Source organism: Lathamus discolor, chromosome 1 (assembly GCF_037157495.1).
Source record: "Lathamus discolor isolate bLatDis1 chromosome 1, bLatDis1.hap1, whole genome shotgun sequence".
Classification (NCBI taxonomy): domain Eukaryota; kingdom Metazoa; phylum Chordata; class Aves; order Psittaciformes; family Psittacidae; genus Lathamus; species Lathamus discolor.
In genome coordinates this window covers 66,398,908-66,422,551 of record NC_088884.1, presented here as the reverse complement: position 1 = coordinate 66,422,551, position 23,644 = coordinate 66,398,908, and the positions used below count along the sequence as shown (strand labels likewise).

The 23,644-nt window shown below is 45.2% G+C and overlaps 2 protein-coding genes across 4 annotated transcripts in view; one reads left to right on the top strand and one right to left on the bottom strand.

Moving 5' to 3' along the window:
* Window positions 1–2,031, top strand: part of GSG1 (germ cell associated 1) — a 15,757-nt gene extending 13,726 nt beyond the window's left edge. For all 3 annotated transcript variants that reach the window (XM_065676298.1, XM_065676307.1, XM_065676289.1), the window contains one exon: window positions 839–2,031. In XM_065676298.1, coding sequence (XP_065532370.1) covers window positions 839–1,154 — 316 coding nt within the window. In that variant the 3' untranslated portion in view covers window positions 1,155–2,031. The remainder of the gene's footprint in view (window positions 1–838) is intronic.
* On the bottom strand, window positions 1,968–23,644 carry FAM234B (family with sequence similarity 234 member B). Its single transcript, XM_065676275.1, has 13 exons — window positions 23,576–23,644; window positions 17,137–17,529; window positions 16,113–16,211; window positions 14,210–14,398; window positions 12,566–12,696; window positions 11,774–11,921; window positions 11,279–11,420; window positions 10,497–10,640; window positions 7,067–7,148; window positions 6,687–6,842; window positions 5,967–6,084; window positions 4,635–4,861; window positions 1,968–4,219 (listed from the first exon to the last, which is right to left on the bottom strand). The coding sequence occupies exons 1-13, from the start codon at window positions 23,610–23,612 to the stop codon at window positions 4,214–4,216; spliced, it is 1,872 nt and encodes a 623-aa protein (XP_065532347.1). The 5' UTR covers window positions 23,613–23,644; the 3' UTR covers window positions 1,968–4,213.

Sequence of the window (23,644 nt, the reverse complement as noted above, 5' to 3'; positions counted from 1 at the left end):
GGCTATGGATCAGGTTTACCTCTATGGTGTTTTGCCCTGTTTGCTCTCACCTCTTTGCTGTGCGCAGAGGCCAGTGTCACATTTGTGATGATGCTCTCAAATGTGCATTGTTTTTCTGCATTGCAATAACTTGCATGCTGGTTTGACATCTCCATTAACCAATGTCCAAAGGGCCTATTCTTGCAGCACTGAGTCTATGGCTAGAGATGTGGGCACTGTAGGTAGGAAAAGCAGCTGCAAAAAGCAGGTGGCTCAGTGTTCCTTTTTCTAAAGGCTAAAGAAGGTAACTGCAGCTTATGTGCCATAGCTGGCTTGAAAAACAGTTAGATGAGCCTTGTGAGTGCCCATGGAAAGTGCAGGCTCAGTTTGCAATGGTGCACTGTTGATGACCACATTGATTCTGAAGAATTAAACACTCCAGTGCCATATGACAGCCATGGACCTCAAATGTCAGTGTGGCCATCTGGTTATGTTCAAGTGTCTGATATCCAGGAAGACACTGAGCAGCGCTGCAATATAGAACTTACTTTCAAGCTGTGCTGTCCTGCTCTGACCAGTTACAGACTTTCCTACTGCCCTTCTTATTTTCCCTATATCACTCCCTTCCCTGTGACAGGCTGTTGTGAAGACCACCAGTATTTACCCCACTGATTTAAGAAGGATTTTGCAGTGGAATAACCCCTAGAACTGTAATGTTATGAGCCTTAGTCTTTCTAGTTCATGTCCATGCCCAGCAATTCCTGCCTGGCAGGTCAGGGTGCATCACACTGCATGCAGTTCAGTTCCTTACACTACGTGGCTTCTAACAGCATGTGCTATTCTTGTGTCTCTCCTGTAGCATGGCCTGGGCTTCCTTCACTTGCTGCATGGCCTCTGCTGTCACCACTCTCAACACCTACACCAAGACGGTGCTGGAGTTCAAAAGGAACCACATCAAGGGCTATGACGGGTGCTTCAAGGATCAGCCTCAGCACCACCAATGCTTCATACAGCGGCAAATAAGCAGCTACTATGGGCCCCAGGACAAGCCCCTCCATTCAGTCTCTGAGGGAGTCGACTTCTACTCTGATCTGCAGCAGAAAGTGCTACAGCGGGAACCAGAGCTGGATCTGGATGAGGTCTTGGGACAGACAATTGGGGAGGATCGTTGTTAGGGATGAGTGCACAGGTGCAGAGCAGTAGGGTCTGGGAGGCACAAGAGCTCTGAGCCAAACACTAGCACCAGTGTTATCAAGTTCTTGGGGAGCTCTTGCTCTACAGTTCAGGGAGCGAGAAGGTGGGCACTGGGACAGAGCAACAGCAGTGTCAGCGGTAGCAAGGTAGGTCCTCCCTGATCAGTTTGACTGGTGTCCTCAGCTGGGAAGGGTGAAACCAGAGTGACGTGTTGTTGGTGCCAGCTGTCTCCACAGACTTGCAGACAGTTGAGGCAGTTGTCCTAATCCCAGCACTATTGTACCTGGGAATAGATAGCACCATTCAGCTAGCAAATTGCAGTGCTGGGCTTGTTTGGGTGATGTCACACTGACCTTGAGGAACCCCCAGTTCACTGTTAACAGTGAAGGGCACTCATGCACTTACTGTCTGTAATCCTCTCTGAACACCTTGTTTGTTCTCCATATTCAGGCCCAACCTCCTCTGCTCCCTGCCCCCAGATTTAAAGTGCTGCTGCAATAGGAATGGGGAATTGCTTTCAGACATCTCTCTCCTCCTCTTTCCTATCTCTTACTCCCACATGCCACTTTCTTGCTTTTTGCCCCAAAATCTCCCATTCTGTGGTACTTTCCTGCCCATCTCTTTCTACTGTGCTTCTCCCCAACCTTTAAGGATCCCTGGCTGGGCTTTTGCTTTTTCCTTCGTTTCCCTTCATCTGTCCCCTTCTCCCTATTGTAAAAATACCATAAACAATCCCCAAAACAAGCAAACTCATAATCTCCCAGAAGTGAAACACTGATTCACATGACACATGATGCTGTACATGGTATTTATTTGCTCCACTGCAGTTCACAGTTCAAATACATTTTCCCAACAATATACAGACAGACTCTTTATTCACAGTGGGGATGTGTTTGCGGGCAGGGTGAATTCACATTATGGAGGAGCTAACATAGCATCATAGAATCACAGAGTGGTTTGGGTTGGAAAGGATCTTACAGCTCATCTATAGTTCCAACCCCCTGCCATGGGCAGGGGCACCTTCTGCTAGACCAGGTTGCTCCAAGCCCCGTCCAACCTGGCCTTGAACACTACCAGGGAAGGAGTAGCCACAGCTTCTCTGGGCAACCTGTGCCAGTGCCTCACCAACCTCACAGTAAACATCACTGCACTCAAATACCAGTTCTCTCAGGAAGAACCTCGGGAGAATACCTACTTCAGGTAACAGTCACTTCACCTTTCCCAGCAAGGTGGTGGCTAAAGGGGAGGGAAGGGGGGCTCTATTTAATTCTTGTTACTGGTCCTCACACTTTCAGTCCCTGTTATGCAGCTGTATTAACTGACTATATATTATAAATACTAACCCCTGTATGGAAGAAAAAGCCAGGCCTGGAGACATTGCTACAGTTGGGCTAATATATACAAAGCTATTTACACAAAAAAACCCCATTAAACATATACAAACTGTTCACAGGCTCTGACATAAGGAGTGCAGGGCCCAAGGACCAGCCTTCGGGCTTACAGCTAATCCTGAAGGGAAATCCTGAAAGCTTTATATGGGGAAGCAGGGATGACGAAGAGAGAGTGACATAGCAAGGACAGGTAGCGAGAGCCCAGGAGAGCAAACCCATGGTAGATGTGTTTATCTGGAGGGAGAGTCGAAGTCCTGCCATCACCTCACCACTCAAACGGAAGCATGGGGAGGTTGGAAGGGCATGTGTCAGCAGGAGAACAGAGGAGTCCTTTGCAATTCTCATCTCAGCCTGGTTCTGCCTAATGTCAAAGGTCAGACCTAGAAAGGCATACTAGGAAAAGAGTTCCTATGCTGTCCTGTACTTTGGGGAGCTGCAGAGGCAACAGAGTGATTGCTTTTATATGGTCATTTCTAGTCCAAGAAGATACATGTAGATGCTCTGCAACTACAACACAGGAGACTGATGGCACACTCACAGGCACACTTCAAAGCACTAAACTTATTATGAGCAAATGTGCCCTGGAGGTAGCCTGTTCCTCCTGGAACTGCACACAGGGCTGGGCTGGCAAGGGAATGGCAGTGCTAAGCCCAGAATATGGGTTAACTGTACAGAAAAGCTTTCCAGCTCCACCTCCGCCTGAGCTCTAAACCCTGAAGCAGTGGTGCAAGAATCAGCTTTGCTATGGCTGTATCTAGTGTGATCTTTACAGTGCCAGGGGGGATCTGCTGGGAACCTGTCCCAAAAGGTCTGTGATGCTTTTGCAAAGGACTCTGTCCATTGGACTGCAGTGTGATGTTACAGTGGCATTTTGGGTTTATAAAAAGCTTAGCAATGGATATAAATAAGATGTGAACCTTTTGCTTCTACATCACCCACATGAACCTGTCGTGAACTTGGAAGTGGGGAAAGAAATATACAAGTGCAAGGGCCGGCAAATGCCGTGGGGACCATCTTTCTCTAGATTGGGTAATTTAGCCAGAGACCTAACATGTTTGTGAATTTGGGGTTGGAATGGAGAAGAGGGCTGAGAGCACAGGAAAGGTTGTAGACAAGATTAGCTCTGCAGGGGCCAGACAGAGGCTTCTGTCCAGAAATATAAAAGACTAAAGCAGATGGTGCCTTTAGCCACACCATTTGCCTTAAGTCATAATGGCCACTCTAGGCCTGGAGCTTGTTTGACTGTCTGGGAATACTGTTTGGACATAAAAAGGGGTGTCCTAAATCTCATTTATAAATTAAACATACAAAAAATATACATATATTTTATAAATTGATACATATATATATAAACCCTGGGGTTTTATATATATATATATGTATATAAAATCTAAATTCACATTTCTGTCACCTGGAGGGAAGCATGCAAGAACAGCATATGGAGGGGGAGATGCTGAACAAAGTTCCTCTGGTACAGATAGGTCTGCCTTGGACAAACCTGCCCCAAGCAGCATTCCCCACAGAGCTGTAGAAAGGGGAAGTGCTTTTAGCCCCTATTTCCTCTACACAACAGTTTTCCTGAAGATCCACAGCTTCCTGTGCTCCCCATACAGGCCACAGGTCCAACCAAAATCTGAGGAACCATCAGGTTAGAGCTGGAGAAGGAAAGACAAACAAAAAACATAAAGTCAAAACTTATTATCATAAAGTCTGGTAGAGAAAAGTGGTAATTCACAGGTCAGCAACTGAATCTGGGCACCTGTCTGCCCATGTCAAAATAAGTGACCTCTGTCCCACCCTTCTGTTCCCTCTGTGAATCTCTCAGTTGCTGATCCCTGGTTCTATCTAAGCTACCTCTCCTTGTCCAACTGTGGAAGTACAGCTAGACCTCACAATCTGTGCAGTTTAAATTCAAAAGGGACAGCCAGTCTTGGGCAAGTCTCTCTGCATTCAGCAAAGCCTCTGCAAACATCCTCTGTGCATTACAAAGAGCACCTAACTGTGTCTGTAGAAAAGAGATCAGATGTTTTCAAAGGTCTGGATTTCATTAGGGATTCCTTACAATCTCACCTGTTGAGGAAAGTCAACAAATTTCAGCCGGGCAAGAAATCTTCTCACTTCTCCACGGCTGATTTTGGGAGCAGTGGTGTCCTTCAGCCACACCATTCGACCTTGGCTCATCATGGCCCACTTCAGACCCAGCTTGCTGACCGAGAGAAATCCTGGCTGTTTTTCAGAGGTTGCAGTTGTTGTCACAGTGATATGAAATGCATCCTTCTGGAGGTCGTTAATTCCAACTAGTCCATCAGAAAAGGGCAAGAAAATACTGATGAGGAGTAAATGATTATGTTTCTTCCAAAATAAATCTTACACTCACTAAACTGAGGGTATATTAAGTCTGACTTTACAATTGCATGTACCTCAGTTAATCAGAGAAAATAATTTTAAATTAAAAACTTTCCACAGAAATAAACTGAAATTTAGATCAGAAATAAAAGGGTTTGGTTCCAGGAGACATTTTGGAGCTTGACATAGAGATGCACAAATTTCATGAATGCAGTTCACTTTCAGAGAGCTTTCCTCCTCACACCTCTTAGCAGCTACTGTTTAACCACCATAGAGCACGAGCAAGTTAGTTCACTCCAGTCACTGCAAAATAATCTGTACAGACCTCAGGAACTGCAGTTTCTAATAAACCCCTCTAAAAATTATATTATATTATATTTGCTCTTGACTGAGCTGTGTTTTTGATACAAAGCCAATTAGCTGTATCACTATGTAGCAGCTTTTCTATGCTTCCTGGCCCACTGGACTCTGTGCTGGATGAACTGATCTTCTATCCCATATGCTGTCATGCTCAATAAGCTGGCTGTTGGCTGAACTGCTTTCGAAAGAACAAGGAAATCCAACAGGGACTCTACAGTCCTGTACAGATGTTAAATCCAGATCCACTTTTCCGTGAAAACACACATTTAAATATTTTGTATTTCCCCTTTCAAAAAGAAAAATGAAGAAAGAGCACAGCTGCTTCCCCTGGGAGCAGAAGATGGTCAACAAAGGTAGAAGTGTACCTTGAAGTGACAGAAAAGTTTTACAGTGATTCTTCAAGCACTATCTTAAATCGCAAATAGCTCCATGGAAAGCAAGGAAACTTCTCTGGTGTAAAATATTCATGAAATCAAACTCGGACCTTTCCTGTGCAAGAAACTTGGTGGGTTTTTTATCTGCAAAGTACGGTTTGGACAGGACCAAATAAGATGAATCTTACTTCCCATTGCTGGCCTATGTGTGGTGGACCTCAGGTGCTACCTTTAAAGGCTCAACTACACCCCATTGTTTCTCACAGCTACCTCTCCCTCCGTATTTCATTTAGCCGACAGTTTCTCCTCCATCTGTACTCACCTGCTGAAGCAATGACTTTGTCTGTTGCATTGGTGAGGTCCAAAAGGACTGTAGGAAAAACAGGATGGAGAAGATAGAGGTGGTGCAGCCCTGGGCGCTCAGGTCTGGGACCAGGATGCTGTTGGAACAAAGAACAGATAAAAACGTTAAAACTGTCTAGTAGAGTCTAGCTTTGCTGAAGAAATAAAGATGTTCTCTGACACTGTGCTGTCTTTATATGGATCAGAGAATCAAAAACTCTATGGTCCTACACAGATTAAATCCTGTAAAGTTTTTATTTCTAAAACAGAATCTGTTCCACAACTTCTCTTTGGCAAGGCTGATATCTGGCTCTGTCAAAGCCAGCTTGATGGGCTACAGTCTAGAAGTTTTGAGTATCCATGCTGACCTGTGTGCCTGCACGCAGGGAAGAGCTCTGGGGCTGGGAACAAATCTGCAGTAAAAGTATCTCAGTTGCAGAAAAAAACCACATTAAATTCACACAGAAAGTTTTGGTTTTGTGGATGCAAACTTTCTGTCAATAAAGCTTTCTGGTGAAGACTTAGCACACAAAAACTCCTCTCTTCAGGAGAAGTCGAAAGTGTCAAAACAAGAGGAAAAGATGTCCCTGACAGCCTTCTTATATGGCAGGTTTAAAGTTCAATTACATTAGGAATAAAAGGCAGAGACTCTATATGTCTCACAGACAAACTTCAAACTGAAGAAAGGATGCCAGCTCACCAAACTTTGTAACACAGGCTGTGCTTCATCAGCCCAGAAGAGAAAAACAGACTTCTTGTCCAAAGTCATGACTGACAGTGCATCGAGTTGTTGCTTCTGCCATGGCAGTTCCTGGTTCCAAAGAGGGAGGCCGGATTTGCCATCTACCACCATCACCTCAAGACAGGGAGGAGATCTAGCATTAGCGGGTGTCCAGGTATGGGCATGCAGAGTCCCCCTGCAGTGGTATGGTCTGTGCTGTTCCATTTCATGCCTGTGACCACACAGTGGTGTCAGCACAGAAATGGGAAGAGCAAGGAGCAGGGAATGCCTGTCCTTTTGTACCCAACCTCCCTTGCTCCTATGCTGCCATCTGCCCTCTTTGCCTTCACCTGTTTTACCTTTTTGTTCCCATCTCCCGTCTGTGCTTGCAGCAGGAAGTCCAGAGTTTGGTCAGCACTGAAGTAACCTGGTACGGGCTCGCTGCAAATTTTGAAAAAGAATCACTCAGCCCCATGGCTGAAAAACAGGGATTTCAGATGGAGGCAGCACCATTGCTTTCATCCTCCTTTTGCCTCTTGAAAAGGTAGGATTTGCCATGCTAAATAAGAGCTTTCATCCACTCATAACTGTTCTGACAGTCAGAAACTATTTGTTGGTCGATCACGAAAGTGAAAAATGATCAAGCAGCCCATGGTGCTTGTTTGCCATTCTTCAGAGTTGTCTGGGTTGGGGGGGAAATCCCTTGCTGGGCTGTGTAGACATGTGTTTATCACCCTGTGACATGACTATTACTCTCTCCTTAGCATGAGAACCTGTACAGTTTTGCTACGGCCATAAAAAGCTACCCAGCCCTCTCAAAATGCATTGGTAGATTTGACCTCCTGCTGCAAGTATATTTCCCAACCTGACTTAGCTGTGTGAAATGGCTCTTAATATACCTTCCATTAATGTCAGCCCATGATTCTTTGTTTTCTTACTGCCAGCGGTTTTACAAGCCTTTTTATAACCTTCAGCAGTTTAAATTAAGTCCCCTCTCACTCTCTCCCTTCTGGGAGACATAAGTCTGTTACTTGAATATCTCTCATAACTGTCTTCGAACCATCTTGCTTGCCTTTGGCTTTCTGAGTCTTAGCTCTGTCTTTCTTAAATTCACCACAGCTAGACACATGTATCTAAAGAAGCACAAACGATTCCTCAAGATTCACAGAATCAGAGATTTTATGGCAAGGAAGGAACATCAGAATATGCCCTCCCTCTTATTGTTTATGACAGATTGCTGTCAATTGCTTGCCAAATAACCAAGTGTCAACAGGCTTACACTGACTAGACTATCCATGAGGCTTGTTATGGAAATACAAAGATGAGATAAATTCATCTCTTCTCGTGACAGTCAGTTCTAATGATTAATCTCACCCAAAGAAACATGCCTCCATTTTCATCTTCTTGAGCATGAATGGCTTTTGCTGCAAGGCACTTGTTCTTGCTATTTTTCTTGCTTTTTCTCTAGCCCTTTTCTCCATTTGTTAACAGCTTCCTCTTTAAAATGTGCATACGAGTATGGCTCCTGAACATCAATACCACAGTACAGTAGTGGCTTGACTATTTATACATACTCCATTAGTACCATTCACTCTACAGACACCTTTGGCAACCAGAACCAATGCTTTCAAGGCAGTATCACGGGACCCTCCTATAGCATGAAAGCCCTCAAGCAGCAAAAAGAAGCAGCAGGTAGTTGTATCCTATGGGCACAAACTTAAAACCTCTCTTCAGATGCCTCTTCTGGTTACAGTCAGCAGCACATCCCACAGACTGAATGTAGACAGACATATGTATTTTAGATGCTACCAATCAACTGAAAAATACCCATGGCACTTCCTCAAATGAACCAGAAGGCTAGTAATTATTACTGCCTAACAGTAATCCCCACAGCAACCTGCTATTAATCCTCTCTCATCTGAAACATCAATTTACAACACAATTTTCAACTGCTTACTCAATTTCATGGTCTCTCAACTTCCCCCTTGTTTTATGACTACTGATTCATCTTCATGGTTTTCCAGCGATCTTGTCCAAACCAATCTGGAAATGCAGCACATCTGCAGCAGCCAGGTTGTTTTTCCCAGAGACCGTTCCCAAAGTGCTGGACTCAGTCTGCCTGGCTGGAATGGTGTACTTGGGCAGGTTTACCATTGAAAAGGGGAGTTTTCAGCTGGTTCTGTAAGCTTTGTCTGACAGGAAACTGCATTTTGGTCTGACTATGGTTACCCCCTTGAGCTGAATTTGTCCCCCAGCCTGCATTGCTAAAACAGAACTTCTCTAAGTCCTATTCCCCCCAAAAACAAAACCCCAAACCCTCTTACATATATGCTTGCGCACAATATATTCAGTCTACCAGATTATGTCTCTCTTAATTCTAAGAAAACAGGTAGCCCAGGGCTTTATCACAGTGGCCTTGACCAAGAATTGCTTTTACTATATTTCAGTGTGTATCTGGCAGCTCCTGTATATGTGTTGTACTCTGTCCTTTGGGCGATCACAGAACCATAAAAAGCAGAGCTGGACTGCAGCAACCTAGAATACTAGTTGCTCAGATTGGTTGTGGAGTCTCCATCCTTTGTGATATTTAAAACTTGACAGCACACAGCCCTGAGCAACTTGCATGAGCTGATCCTGCTTGAGCAGGATCTCCAGAGGTGCATTTCAACCTCAAACCAACTGTGATTCTGTGAAGAGAACAAGCAAAGCAGCTTTCAGCTCTTCCTGATTTGAAGCCATAGAACCTTTTCAATTCATTAGTGGGTCCATTTAGAAATTTCATGTGTGCAATTGATTTTACAGCATCTATAAATGGTTTTGTTTAGTCAGTACACACTTAACCTTTAAACCAGACCCCAAACACATCTGGAAGTCCAGAACTCTGGACCCAAAACACCTTTAGCTCATCTCTTCTCCCCATAGTATGATCTACCAGACATAAGCCATTCCTAAAAGCCATTGCTTATGTCATCCATCAGACCTCACTAATGCAGCCATTATCTGAATACCAAACCTAGATGAACAACAGTTTTTATGCTTAATGAAGTTCCAATGCCTTCTTCCTATAGATGCTTTTGACAGGTAACACTGAGCTGCTTTCTTTCCTCTAGATAGCAGAGCAAGCAATTTGTTTTTCATGCAATTTCCCTCAATTGTGCCCAACTGCCCTTTTCAAATATTCAGCACTGTGCAAGCTGAAATTGATGGTTATTATCAACCCACAAGATCTTGCAAATTACTTAATTTCCATGTGTGAAACAAGAGGATGAGTAGTATTAATTTAAGGTTTACATTTAGTATAGATGGTGTGCTGACTGAATGAGCTCCAGAATCAGAATGCTCATTTTCAACTTTCAAGGAACATTAAGATCTGTGAGCCATACTCAATACACCTTCTCTAAATACTTAACATCACTAACGCAACAGCTCCTCTCCACTGATCTGGGAAGTGGCAACTCGGGACAGCAGCTGGGCTGAATCACGCACCAGTAAACCCCTAAATTCCAATGCCATGACATTCCCATGACATCAGTGTTGGGTGCCTGAATCAAGCCCCTTATTCATGATCAATCACAAGCACATAGCTCAAGTTTCCAGCCTTCTGTTCCTTACTCTCCCTGCCTTTCTCGCTTGCTCAGCAACGCATCTGCACACCTACAGTTCTTAGATCTCTCTGCAGATTTGGAGAATTCGTCTCAATTGCTTTTTAAGGAGCACATGTGCTTACAAGTGAAAGGCAGTAAATGGTACAGGAAGAAACAGGACAGAAAAATACTCCCAGTATGTGACCTGCTGATGTTCTGCAGTTCCAAGGTCCAGCGGGGCTCCAGGTCCTGCCCCCGCAGTAGGATCAAGCCCTCTTTGGTTGTGACGAGCAGGTTGCTGCAGTTTGTGTCAGGTGTCTTCATTGTCTGCAGGAAGTCAACACCCCCACTGGGACAAATGGAAAGCAGAGAGGAGATTCCGAGGCTTCTATCTGCACGTCTCAGCACCAGTTACCTGTCTCCATGGCAATTCATCCTACCTAACATTTGAGAACTATTCTTGGAGATGCCCATCTTTTTCACAGTGATGGAGCACACCTTCCTTTGGGGGTTCCTCAGTTAAGTGAACTAAATTAATGTGGGATCTTCTGAACATCTTGGAGTTACTACACAAAGCAGGGAGTTTGTGGGTTCACATTTGTTCCCTCCTTTTATTCCTATCCAGGCTGACCCTGACAACACTTTGGCAGTAAAGAAGAAGGATCTGAGAAATCCAGGCCCACAGTGCTGCACATAGACTGAGCTTCCCAAAGGGACTCTGTTAGCTGGGAATATCTTTTTTTTTCCCCTCCAGATACGTACAGGCATTGGGAGAAATGACAAGAAGCAATGGACTCCCTTTTATCATACTTTGAAATTCATACAGGGCAGAGGGGAAACAATGGGCTGCCCAGAGTACTGTTATCAACTGGACAATGAAAAGAAGCACAGTACTGAAGGAGAAGTGACCACCTCTAGGAGGACTAAGAGGTGCCTATCCTCCTTTTCCTCTCCCAGCAGAAGGAAGATGACATGTCCACTTCCTACCTGTAAATGTCAATGAGCTCTGACAGGTTGACAGATCTGCGCTTTTCCCACTCAGGTTCCTCCTGCTGCAGCATTGCAGAAAAGCTGTCCCGGTTTCTGGCTTGAGTAAAGAGATCCCTCAGGGCAACTGCTTGAATATTACCTGCCAGGAAGAGTAAAGATAAAGAGTCCTGCCTGCAAAAGTTAACACCCTAGTAGTATGGAAGGTGCTTGGGACAACTGCAGTTGTAGTACAAAACAAATAAATGCCCAGAGCTGGAACATCCCTGGCACTGATGTGCCTTTGGGAAATTCCAAGGTATTCCAGGCTAGTAAGTATCGGTGCTCATGCACTTTTCCCCACCACAGCAGTGAGACTTGTTCCCATGCCCTCTACTCCTAGCTTTTACAGCAAAACGCATGGTCGAAATATCCCAGGGATTCTTTGGGCCATTTTAGGTAAAATGAATGTTTTCTCAGTAAGGTGAAGTGCTGCAGAGGCAAGGTGCATCTTACCAAAACCAAACAGGATGTAGATGGCTCCCCGACTGGTGATGTGGACTTGGGGACCAATCACTTTCCCTTCTCCATTGGTGCTGTACCTCACAGGCCCACCCAAAGCAGTCCCAGTCTTTCCTGACACCAAGATGAAAAACACATCAGGCTGCAAAGAGACATATGTAGAAAATTTTATCAGTGCTTTCGTGCACTTGTGCTTTCAGAATCTTCCCCTGTCCCCATAGCATGAAGCTCTGTTGTTCTTTCCCCCCGCAGCAAGGTCTAGCTAATGGTCTCTCTCTCTGGCTTCCTGGGCATCTTACATTTGTCCTTTTCTCTTGACTGCCAATGCATCAGAAATGGAACGGACTTCAAAAACCTGAATTCCTGTAACAATATTGATGCTAGAATTTCGGAGGAAAGAGCACAGAGGAAATCCACATCAGCATTAATCACACAAGTATTTCTTTTATATAAGCTGAATGCTCCTTTCTCCAGAGATTTATCTCAACATGGCTCCCTATGCTGCTGCTAAACAGCAACTCAAACTACGACTTCACTTAACAGAAACATATAATTCTCAAGGGGTAAATAATAACCCTTCTGTTCATTCCCAGTTGAAAAGAAATGCAGGTAGTTTTATTATTGCTTGATCTCACTGCTCTGACCTCTTGAAAGTAAAAATGTGCTTTTCAGGGATATGTAAGGGAATGAAAATGAGGGGCTCTTGCAGCCTTTCCAGATCAAGCTCCCTGTTCTTCCTCTACATAGTCACAGTCCTTTCAAACCTTGAGCAGGTATACGCTGTACCTGTGTCTCTTTGAGAGCCAGAACAACAATATCCCTAAAACCATCTCCATCTACATCTGGAAGAGTTGCAGCTGGTGCAGCCAAGATCCCACTTGAAAGGTGGATGGAATTCAGTGTCCAGATGGTCTTGCCTGTGGAAAAACAGGATGAAAGATGCCTGCAGCACTTGGGGAACCAGCAGGCATCCCCAGAGGGTTCCACAAAACCTTCTTGAAGGAGAGAGCAAGAAAGGTTATTTCTCCCATTCTCTGAGAAGAGGAAAGACAAGTTCACAGACTGGGACAAGCTGTAGCAGGAAGCGAAGTCCTTTCCCCAGCACTTCTTCAGATTGTCTCTGAGTCATGCCTCAAGTCCTGCCGTGCTTCCTTCTTAGCATCTCTCTAGAAAGTCCTGAGTGCAAAACAATTCCTGAAATAGCACAGAATATTTGAGGTTTGCTCTTGGAAAGGGAACCTAAATGCAAGTGCTGCTCTGCAGCACAGCAGTTGTTTCCCTCAGCCAACAGTAAAGCATGTAGGTAGGTGCCAGGAAAGGGAACAGATGGGCAGTTTTGATATTCAAAGTGCAAATTTGTGTGTCTGTTAAATTCCCATCAGCAAATAGCCCCTCCAACATGGCATGCTCACTCTACCTCAGGGTGAAAGCATGTTAGCAGATGTGATGTCAAATGGTTCAGCAGTCCAGCATGGCCCCAGCTGGAAACTCAGTAAAACCTCATCTTAGCAAATTGGCAAATAAATACCCAAAAAAGGCAAAATGAAATTCAGTGATTTTATTTTTCCATGATTCTTTTGCCAATACTTCTGCTTTTTCAGTCAGGATTTAAAAATGCTCTGCTGCTGCTGCTGCTCCATAGGGTAGGGTTTCCCCTACATGACAAAAGGAAACCAAAGACCAGACCTGCAAACACTTGCGCACATTAATAACATTACTACTGCTGACAAAGGAGACAGCCTATGGTCCTTGCTATGGAAACACTGTGCAAGTAATCTGGTCCTTAAAAGCATTTGAAAGCTTTGCTACTCATTGACTAGATCTGTCACTTAAAAACAAGGTTTCTTGTATGTCCCCACTCTCTGTTCTCATTCCAAAAACTTCCCTATACCTACCTATGAATATTTCTGCCAGCAAATTAATGTGGTAAACCAAACAGCAATCAGAGAATGGAGGTGCCCATGATCAACTGATTAAAAATGCAGTATTCATTCACATCTAATCAATCCTTTTATGGGCCTAATCTCTTTGGAAGGCTTCCTGGCTGTAGCACATGTCCTTATGTAACTTCTCCAAGAATGGTTTTCAGCTTTTCAGTGCTGTTAGGTAAATGCCGAGTTGTACTAAAAGGTCAATATTGATGAGAACAGACCTTACATATCCCTTATGCCATGGGGATGCTACAGAGTCAGACTAACACTTTGATATGTTCTGAGATGGTATGATGAAGATACTTCCACAGAGCTGCAATGGTTTGGATTTTCTTATCCTGTGTAACTCGAAACTCATTACTGTTTCGACTCCTTCCTGTGTATCACTAGATAGCAGCCACTCTGAAATGCCAGCACGGAATCATTCATGTTTATTAGTCCTTTAAAGAAAACAAAAAGACCAGTAGCATATTTCTAATATGCTGGTACTTCACTCTACCTGTGGAGGCACTGAGAAGGCTGAGGAATTTTGATGTTCCTGTAACAAGGCAGACGGGCTCTGCAGGTGCCCCCAGTGACAGACCTTTGCACTGCACACTCCGTGTCTCCTCTGGAAGCTGGATGGACCACAGGGTGCTACCATTCATACCAGAAAGGGCCACCACAGTTACAGAGGGCCTAGAGACACCTGGAAGAAGCAGGAAAGAGAGTGAGAGGCTATGTCCATGCTACCTTTGGTCTTTGCACTTGAGCTCCAGCTCTAGCTCCTAGAGCTGAGTAGCTCAAGTGAGCCACATCCACACTGCCTGAAAGCAAACATCAAATCCCACCCCATAGCAGCGATGTCCAGACAAGTTGGGCTGTCAACCAACAGCACAGACAATCATAGAGGACCTGAGCTCACAGCAAGAAATGTGATCAGCTGGGCACAGAGGAACCAAGATCCTGGAGATCACCTGCTCAGTTGTGCTGACTTCCTGGTGTGAAATGTACTGCTGTGAAACAAGACTGATCGACTGATCCTTCTGATCCCCTCTCCCTCAAAACAATAGCTAGCACCAACGGGTAACCTTAAGTGACTGCCAAGACAGACGCCACCTCATGCGAAAGTCCTGGGTTCTTTTTAAATCTGGAGCAGAAGGTGGTGATTTGCAATGAGAGTTTTTTCCCTTTTTTCCAAATGAGTTTTATTATTGTGGAAAACAGACTGAATGCAAATAATTAGTGTCCCTCAGGGGTCTTTTCCTAATTCACCAGTTAGCACAAAGTAACTGTAAAAAAACAAAATAAAAAAAAAAAAAAAAACATCTCTATGTTGCTTCAATGGACTGTTGGCTCTGATTCCAAATGTGAGCAACTTTTACTCCAGCCTGCCCACAGACATAATTGTGGTTACTGTAATCTCCACACAGAATGGTCCTATCACAATTGAAGATGAACTCACATACATTTCAAAATAACAACAGTCCCAGCTGACTCCTGTCTTACTAGCAAAACAACATGTAACCTGACTGCACAAAAGGCATGTCTGCGCCACTGACTAAAAGCAAGTCTAAGCCCACTCTCTAAATCAAACCCATTCTCTTCTCAAACTGAGGAGCAGCTGGTTAATGCTAGAGGGTTGCCCCAGCCTAAGTTCTCTTCACTGGGTTGGCAGAGACAAAGCACAACTAAATCCTGAATGCAGTTCACAGCTGTTGTGTGTACAAGCTGGAGAAACAGCTAACAATGTGTACAAGCTGGAGAAACAGCTAACAATGTCGTAACTTACTCCATCAGGTATCTATTCCAGGCTCATCCCTACTTGACACTGTATGAATGCTTTCGCACTAACTACAGGAGGGCTGATGTCCAGCTGTGTGTGTTTAAGACTGTGATGTGTTTACACCAACTTTAATGTCTGGTTTTTGTCTTACAACATAGCTGTAGTCCAGGATGCAGCTAGGTATGACTAGCTACACTCAGAGCATGCTGAGAACTGTATGTGTTCGTGATGAAAGATAAATACTTTTGTGATGGGCTTACAGAGATGCAACTAAAGGGGAAAACTCCCACCTTATTTCTAATTGCTATTTGCAGAGCAGTGCTTTCTGATCACTTTAGCTCCGTCCCCAAATCGAGTGTGCACAAATACAAGACAAAGAGATGGACTTGCCCCAAGGTAAGATAAGGGGAAACAGATATCCCTGACCTAACAGGTATGGGAGTGCAGGCTTGCAATGAAAATTATAAGCAGCATTACACAAGGATAGGCACAGTCCACCAGCCATTTTAAGGAAGTCTGAAAAAAAGCAATGCAGTGGATTTGCAGTGGCAGGAACTCTTCCCACACATACGACAAAATGCAAAGCTCTGTACTGACATGTACAGAAAGAGGAATGGAAAGGAGCTGCGGTGCTTACCCATGACACTAGCATTCATCAAAGCAGTGAAGACAATCAGGATGTCAGAGAGCCCATCGCCGTTCACATCACACAGCTCCAGTGGGGATAACACACCACCTGCAACAGCCATAGAGAACCACCACACTGTTGTCAAAAAGGCTACCCAGCCCACTGTGAGAGGCAGGCTTACCCAAAGACAGACTCATGGACAGCCAAGCCTCACAGAGTCTGCTAGGCACCAATGCCAGGCAGCTCAAACCACATTGAGGTCTTTCATTACATGGAAAGGCCAAAATACAGCATCTGGGTCAGAGAAAGGAAATGAAGGAGCTAACGGAAAAAGATTTCTGCTTCTCACTTCACTTTCCAAAGTGATGTGGAAGCCACATACCTTATGAAAGGCTTAGATTTGGAAGCCAGGGGCAGAAAGCAAGGAGGGAGAGACATATCTAGACCTGGCAGAATTTATTTCACAAACCACTGTTATGTTACTGCAAAAGTCAGAATAAGAGATATTTTAGAAATATTACCAGTGGCCCATATAGGATGAGAAAAGATCCCGAATGTTGATTTATGGATTCAAGCAGGACAAGAAGATGAAAAAAATAAGGTTAGTTAAGCCAGTTAGAAGACACAAAGACTTCTTTCTATCCCTCTCCTCCTGAACACAGCCACACACTTAAGGCGTGGAGGTGCTGGTGAAACCCAGGATGCAGAAAGGGAGATGATATGTTTTAAAGTGAGCTCGGCCACCTCCATCTGGAACAAAGTGCACCATCTGTACAAAAAGGTGGGATACGAGAAGAGTCAAAATGGTTTTTGGTGTTGACAGAAACAAGATTTTGTGGTACTGTTATCTCCTGATGCCAGATTTCACAGGCCTCATCTTGAAGAGTGAGCAGGACATAGCCACCTGTCTATCACCTCGGAGCATCTGCGGTAGTGAGGAAGGGCCTCTGCTCTGACCTGGCTCTCCCACCGATGCCCATCCTGGGAGCTGCCACCTCCCCCACGCTAGATGCTGTTCCTGGGGCTTTCTCACCTGTTCCCTGCCCTAGGTTGCGGTTCCACGTGTTATGCAAGTCTCTAGGGGGACAGGGAATTAGAAATGCGCACACCAGCACCAGAATCATGGAGATCACCACAGTGAGCAAAAAGATCGCTGTGCGCAGGTATGGCATGAGGGAGGGAGCAGACTTCTGCTCCAAACTCCCAGCCGCCTCTGCAGGATAACCCTCAGGTGCGCTCTCTGACGTGTGCTGCTTTGTCATCCCAACCTCCACATCAGAGTCAGGGTCCTGCACCTCCTCAGGGGGGCTCTTCCCATTCTTGACCCCCCCGTTCTTCTGGATGTTGAGTACCAGGTCATCTTCACTTTCATCACTGTCAGCCTGAGTGAGGGGATCGTATTCCCCAAGGTCCGGGCTCTTCTTTCCTGAGGAAAGAGATTGACAGAGATGATAAAGCATGAATTCCTCACTTTTGTGGGATGTCAGTGTTAAAAAAGGCTACAGTGGAGAGTGATACAAAGGGAATAACAGAGCAGCATGCATTTTGAATAGGTCCAAGTGAGAGGTGTGAGAGAAAAGACAGGGTCTCTCCATGTTTCAGAGTAGCAGCTGCAGGAGAAAATATGCCAACAGTTTATTTCCTTAAGATAAAGATGTAAATATATATTATCTATTTACATATATGCACACATGCTATGTATGTGTGTGTGTGCGCGTGCGCATATATATATGGAATTCATAGCATTCTGGTACTGTTTGGTAATGAGACACACTGGCATGAAGTTACGCTAATGCCCTGAGTACCTAAACTGCAGCACTCTCTTGATTTCAGACACTGAACATCCTTAGCATTTGCCAGCCTCTAATCCTGACACAGCCCCTTTTCACTTGTAGCCCGTGTCCTCTGAGGGAGCCTCCATCTGCAACTCATTTTCCCCCTCCTCATCCTGCCTGGTTCAGGCAGCACTTCTGCCTTCTAGTATGCCACATCTGCTGTCCTGCTTCATGAGGAATAGAAGGGATAGAATACTGTGCATGGTTTCTTGCAGTGTTGATAAAAATGGGTATAGACTCCCTGAAGATGAGGGCAAAGTGATTTTGCCTTTTGGGCCAGTACCATCCTGGTGTCTGAAGGGATCAGGGCTGCCCTTCTAAGGGACCACCTTCTCTGCATGGCTCAGCATGGTGACAGCAACTGCTCCAGCCACTGCAGTAGAAAACCACAGTGCTCCTGCTCTGTTTCTGCTCCTACCAGAACTGACAGCTTGTGCTTTGCCTTGCCAAGATAAAGAACTTAGTACTGATGCCTTCAGGTGGTGGTGCAAGAAAGTAGCTTAGCTTTAGGTGTCTCCCCCACACATGCCTGGCACATCTAGGGCTTCTACCCCAGGCCCTAGACAGATGCAGACAGTGTGACTCTGAGGAGGGCATGTGCAGAGCCTGGCTGCACATACTCACCTAAGGCCAGGGCCATCTGTTTATTGGGGCAGACTCACCTCCCTGAGCTGAGTGCAGGATCACATCTCAGGGAGCTGCCCTGCACCACCAGGCATGGCCACTGCTCTGACCATTGCAGGGTCTCGGCCTATTTCTCTCTCTCTCTCTCCTATCTCAAGGTAGGATTTTACTATCCTAGATATGTGTTTCATTTCCCTTTGCTTAAAGATGATCCAAGACAGCAGCTAACTTGTGCCCAAAGATGCTCAAAGTGATACACACAAGGCATAAATAACAAGAATACAAATGCAAGCTGTAACCACTCTCAGACAGTAAGGTGATGGGAAGGTTTTGCAGCGTGGAAATTTAAGGGCTTTCATGATTATTATTTCTGTGTAAGTTCATAACATAAACCAGCCTTACTTCTGGTTTTCCAGCTAAAGGCAGACTCACAGTTACAGATGCACTGTAGTATCTAGTGTAACACCCCTATTTTGCATCATTTAGAATCTATTTTGCAGCACGTGCATCTAATTTTTTCTCTCACTTCTAACCCCACAAAGGGACCTTCACTCCAACTTCCTGTACCACTTTTAAATGGCATTCAGTGTCAATATCACTAAAGGCCAAACGCCCTACACTAACTGGAGCAGCCACGACAACACACTCACACTGAACAGAGGGAAATAAAGATACCCAACGAGACTGCATACCTAAATTAGACCCTTTTGAATTAGAGGCTTCGACAAAAGACTCACATGAAAACAATCTGGTGCACATACACACTCCAAAAAGCTGTTCCTGGAGAGCACCCAACTAAGATATTACATTCCTATGGGACAGTCCAGTGTACCCCTGTGGGACATTGCATTGTTTCACACAGATCTGCCCTAAATATGCATTCAAAGTGTGAATTCTTCAGGAAGTCTTGATAACAATGGCTCCATCCTGCAAACAGCAGAGAAGGCCATGGACCTTGATGGTGTACAGCTCTCTGCTCAGGCAGCAGTGACAGCACAGTGTGAATTTCCCAGATGTCTATATAGAAGGTTGTGTTGACAAGTTGCTGAAAGAGTACTCAGTGAAAACAAGAAATTCCAGAGAGGGCTTGCTGGCAGGGTATTTGCAGCTTCTCACCACAGATCCAGATGTGCCAGTTCAAGCCAGGTCAGAGTGGTATTTAAAGCAAATACTACTGGCCCAAGAGTAAATGCTATGTAGCTGGGAAGTCAAACTCAGGCAATTACGCTAACTTGACTACTCCCAGGTCTGGAAATTGGTATGCTTTGAGTAAAACAACTCAACAGAATACTTCTACTTCAGATATACTGTCATTTTTTTAAACTATTTTAATTCCAGCCAGTCAACCCAGAAGACTGAAGCATGCTGTCCACCCTAGGGGCAACTAAAAGCATACAGGGGAACAAGCTTTACCTGGAATAGTTTTGTTCTGAATCTCTAGAAGGCAGAAAGGACCTTGAAACTGTGTCTCACTCACTTCTTGAACTGGCAGGGACTGAAATGTTGGCAACATCAACGGTGTCAACTACAAATGATCTGTAACAGGAACACCTTTCCTGCTGAGAACCACTGATGAAAGGCTAGAAAACAGCTACTACACAGCAATGACTTAGGGCTTTAGGTGATCTACACAGGAAAATCCATAGAGTTACAGAAGAGCTATAAAGCAGGGAGGTGTTCAGCCATATTTCATGGCTAAGCCTGACCAGGAACCAGAAACTGGCATTCCTTCTATCTTTTCTCAGAAGACTGTCACTCTCACAAGGCACAGCCACCCAGTAAAGTCAGGCATAAAATTATAAAATGCCTGGCTGACTTATTTTTATTTTTTTTTTAAGCCAACAAAATGGAAAACCCTGTCCTTTAACAATGGCTATTGGAGCATTCATTGGAAACCCAATTGCATATCTAATCTCAGAGGATTCAAATGCTCTCCTGCCACTGTTTGGAGAGAGCCCTATCAAACTGTAGGTGTTTTGGGAATGTGTCTGGAGGGCTGCTGAGGACGTACTCAGCCTGGCATCCCAAGGTTGTTCTATGTTACAGAGAATATGTAACTCATGATTCATCTGGCTAGAGGGAGAGCAGAAGCAATGCACCTTTTCCTCCGAGTTTCAGGCCACTTGCTGTGGGAAGAAGGATACCACACCTGGTATCCACAGTGTGGGAAGAAGGGACAGCACTTCCACTAATAGCTCCCAAATGATTTTTCAACAGAAAAGTATAAAGAGACATAAACATCAGTAAAGAATGTGTGAAAACAAAGGCAGTCTTACACCACTTAAAGAATTATGATTTATTGATAAGTGCTCCAGAAGTCAAATTCTTTCCTTTTTGATCAATGACAAGGTTCAGGATGGGGAAAGACAGTTTGTCCATCAAGAGAAAGCTTAAAGTGCCTCTGTTGCAAATGATCAGCTATCAGAAAATCCAATGCTCCTATGCAGTTTTCAGATTTCCATCACAAAAGTATAAATGCTAAGAGATATGAGCCAGCCTCTTGGTCAAACTCTCACCCTATCTCCTGAACCAATAAACACTGTGTAACCTTCATGATAAATTAGTCCCTGTACTAAAGAAAAGAGACTCCAGACCTACCTTGAGCAGTTGCATGGCCTTGTGTATGTACCAGATCTGCATAATTCCCATCTTGCTACCGGTCTTTTGCATAGGGTCTCTAAGTGTATATAAACCTTGCATCTACTTTACAGGGAAGCAGATCACAGCAGCAAAGTCAGTTTCCCGGCTGCTCTGTGCTATCTCCTACAGGTAAAATAAATAAACTGCTTCTGTTCTGACCTGCTCTAAATTGTACTCCATTTTCCCCCACAGTACCAGTGATAAAACCAGCATAATCAACCTGAGTAACTGTGGCTTGTGGTCTCTGGGTAAGTTACTGGTCATGTCACCCTGGGTTTTATTCTTTTTTCTGCAGCCACTGAAAGAAAAAGCAAATACTGAAGAGGGAGGTTTTCAAAGGCAGAAGACAGAGAAAATGCCCCAAATACACTGATTTTCAAGGGCAGTTAGACTCAACTGAAAATCCCCTATGCATTCGCCTAATAGTATTTTTTGCACAGGCAGCTCTTCCAACTATTGCAATAGAAGAATGCAACTTCTCAAAGAAGAAAAGATGACTCATGAACCATGATTTGGAAAGGAGGAATCTGTGAGGTGATTTGGGTTGGAATCGGATCGCTCTCATAATGAAATACTCATTTCTAGTGCGGATGGCTTGAAAGATATTAATTGCAATCTTTTTTTCTGGTTTTGATTTACTGGAAAGGCTTTTCTTTTGCACTCACTCTGGAGTGAAAAGAGCCAATCATGGACTTTAGACAAGTACAATTTTCAGTGCATTATTCCAATGACGACATACTGGTGCCAGTCTCCTTTGTACTCACTTCATGTTCTGTTGATTTTGCTTTTTTTTCCCCCAGCTGGCAGTTAGCAGGCGCCAGTCACTGGGCTTTAACAGGCATATCTCTAAGCCAGTGGGGAGATAAGTTGCCACATATTGATGTAATTAATGACATACAGCAGGAAAAAAACAGCACTACTAACTGGCTTTCTGCTTTCTCATTGCCATTGAAAGCTGCATTTTTCACCACACAAACAAGGTATGATACATGCAATTTAACCTAAGGACCAATGCAAGGCCAGTTTTCTAACAGCAGTTGCAAGGCCTGTTCTCTTCTCCAAGTCCTCCCAACAGCAGATACCAAATAGATCATGCTGGTTCCAGAGTTTCCAGAAGAGACCTGTACTTGTTATTGTACAGTTCCCCAGTGGTCACACCCCAATACACACACTTATAACAACGAGTATGCACTTCTGCTAAACAAGCTTCATGTAAAATATACTCCTTCCCAATCAGACACACATATATAGTCAGGAAGAAACTGATTTGCAAACAAAACTTCTTTGAATTATACATAATAGGCACTACCTAAACTAATGATTTCCAAGATGGGTTACTAAAAGCTGGTGGGAAGGGCTCTGAAGACATTACTGTGATGTTCATGGACTGATGGAAGAGCAAAGTATGAGCTGCCCACCGAGTGCAGGTTCATGGACTGAGGCACTGCAGGACGGTAGTGGTGAGTGGTATCAGGGAGGACCCCTCCTCCAGCAGTGCACAGCGGGGCCCTATCTCTGTCCCATAGCTGTCCCAAAGGCAAGACATGGTCAGGGGAAGCAACAATGCACTTTGCCATTAGGTTAATGCAGCCAGGTGCACTGGCACTGTCTCCAGGCCATTCAACAGCAACTATCATGCTCTCAAGATATGGTTTTGCAATGTTACTTTCGTTCCCATTTAATCTGCTCACTGAATAGAATGGTTGTTGGGCTGCTGCTCACCGCAGCCTTATCTTTGAAAGATCTGGTTCCTCAACACAATAGTCCCTTATGCTTGAATATGCTTTCATCTTGGTGAAGTTCTCTGGCTGGAAGGTATGCAGAGGTGGTAGTCAACACTTTAAACATTTACCTGGGTAATGCCAGTAGCACTTACTGGACTCCCAGCCTAGTTCTGGGGGGTAAAACCCACCAGGACCAGATCAGAGAGGGACTAAAGCTTTCTCGCGGTGGCTGTGTGAGCCCTGTGCCCACTTCTGCGCGGCCTGCGGGCCAAGGCGCCTCCTCCCGCTGAGCCCCACAGGGCTCCTCGCAGCCCCGCAGCCAGGCCCAAGCCCCCCGCCGCCGCACACGATGCCCCCGGAGCCCCAAGGTGCAGCCCTCCTTCTGCCGTGGGACACGGGCAGAGGCCGCCAGACTCAGCCCCCACCGCCAGCGCCCCCACGGCGGCCGGGCCTGCCCCTCGCCCCAGCCTGGGCCTCTCCCCACATCGCCACATCACCATGGCAACGTTCCCCACCGTCCCCCGGCAGCCACAACGGCGCCTCCCCGCTGCCGGGCGCATACCCGAACGTGGCTGCCATGGCCTGGCCCGATCCGGCCTGACTCAGCACGCCCAGTGCTCCCTCCCTCCCGCGGGTGCGGACCCCTTACCCGGCAGCTTCAGCGCCCGCGACAGCACCGTAGCCATGCTGGAGAGGCGCAGTGCCCATGCGCTCCACC

Bases quoted from the DNA above. Each gene is read 5' to 3' on its own strand.
- FAM234B (XM_065676275.1), bottom strand. From the start codon at position 23,612: ATGGCTACGGTGCTGTCGCGGGCGCTGAAGCTGCCGG. The intron at 7,149-10,496 runs GTCACATACTGG...CAAAATTTGCAG, and splicing joins GAACTGCAGAACATCAGCAG to CGAGCCCGTACCAGGTTACT. The intron at 6,085-6,686 runs GTGAGCTGGCAT...TTGTTCCAACAG, and splicing joins AGCCTGTGTTACAAAGTTTG to CATCCTGGTCCCAGACCTGA.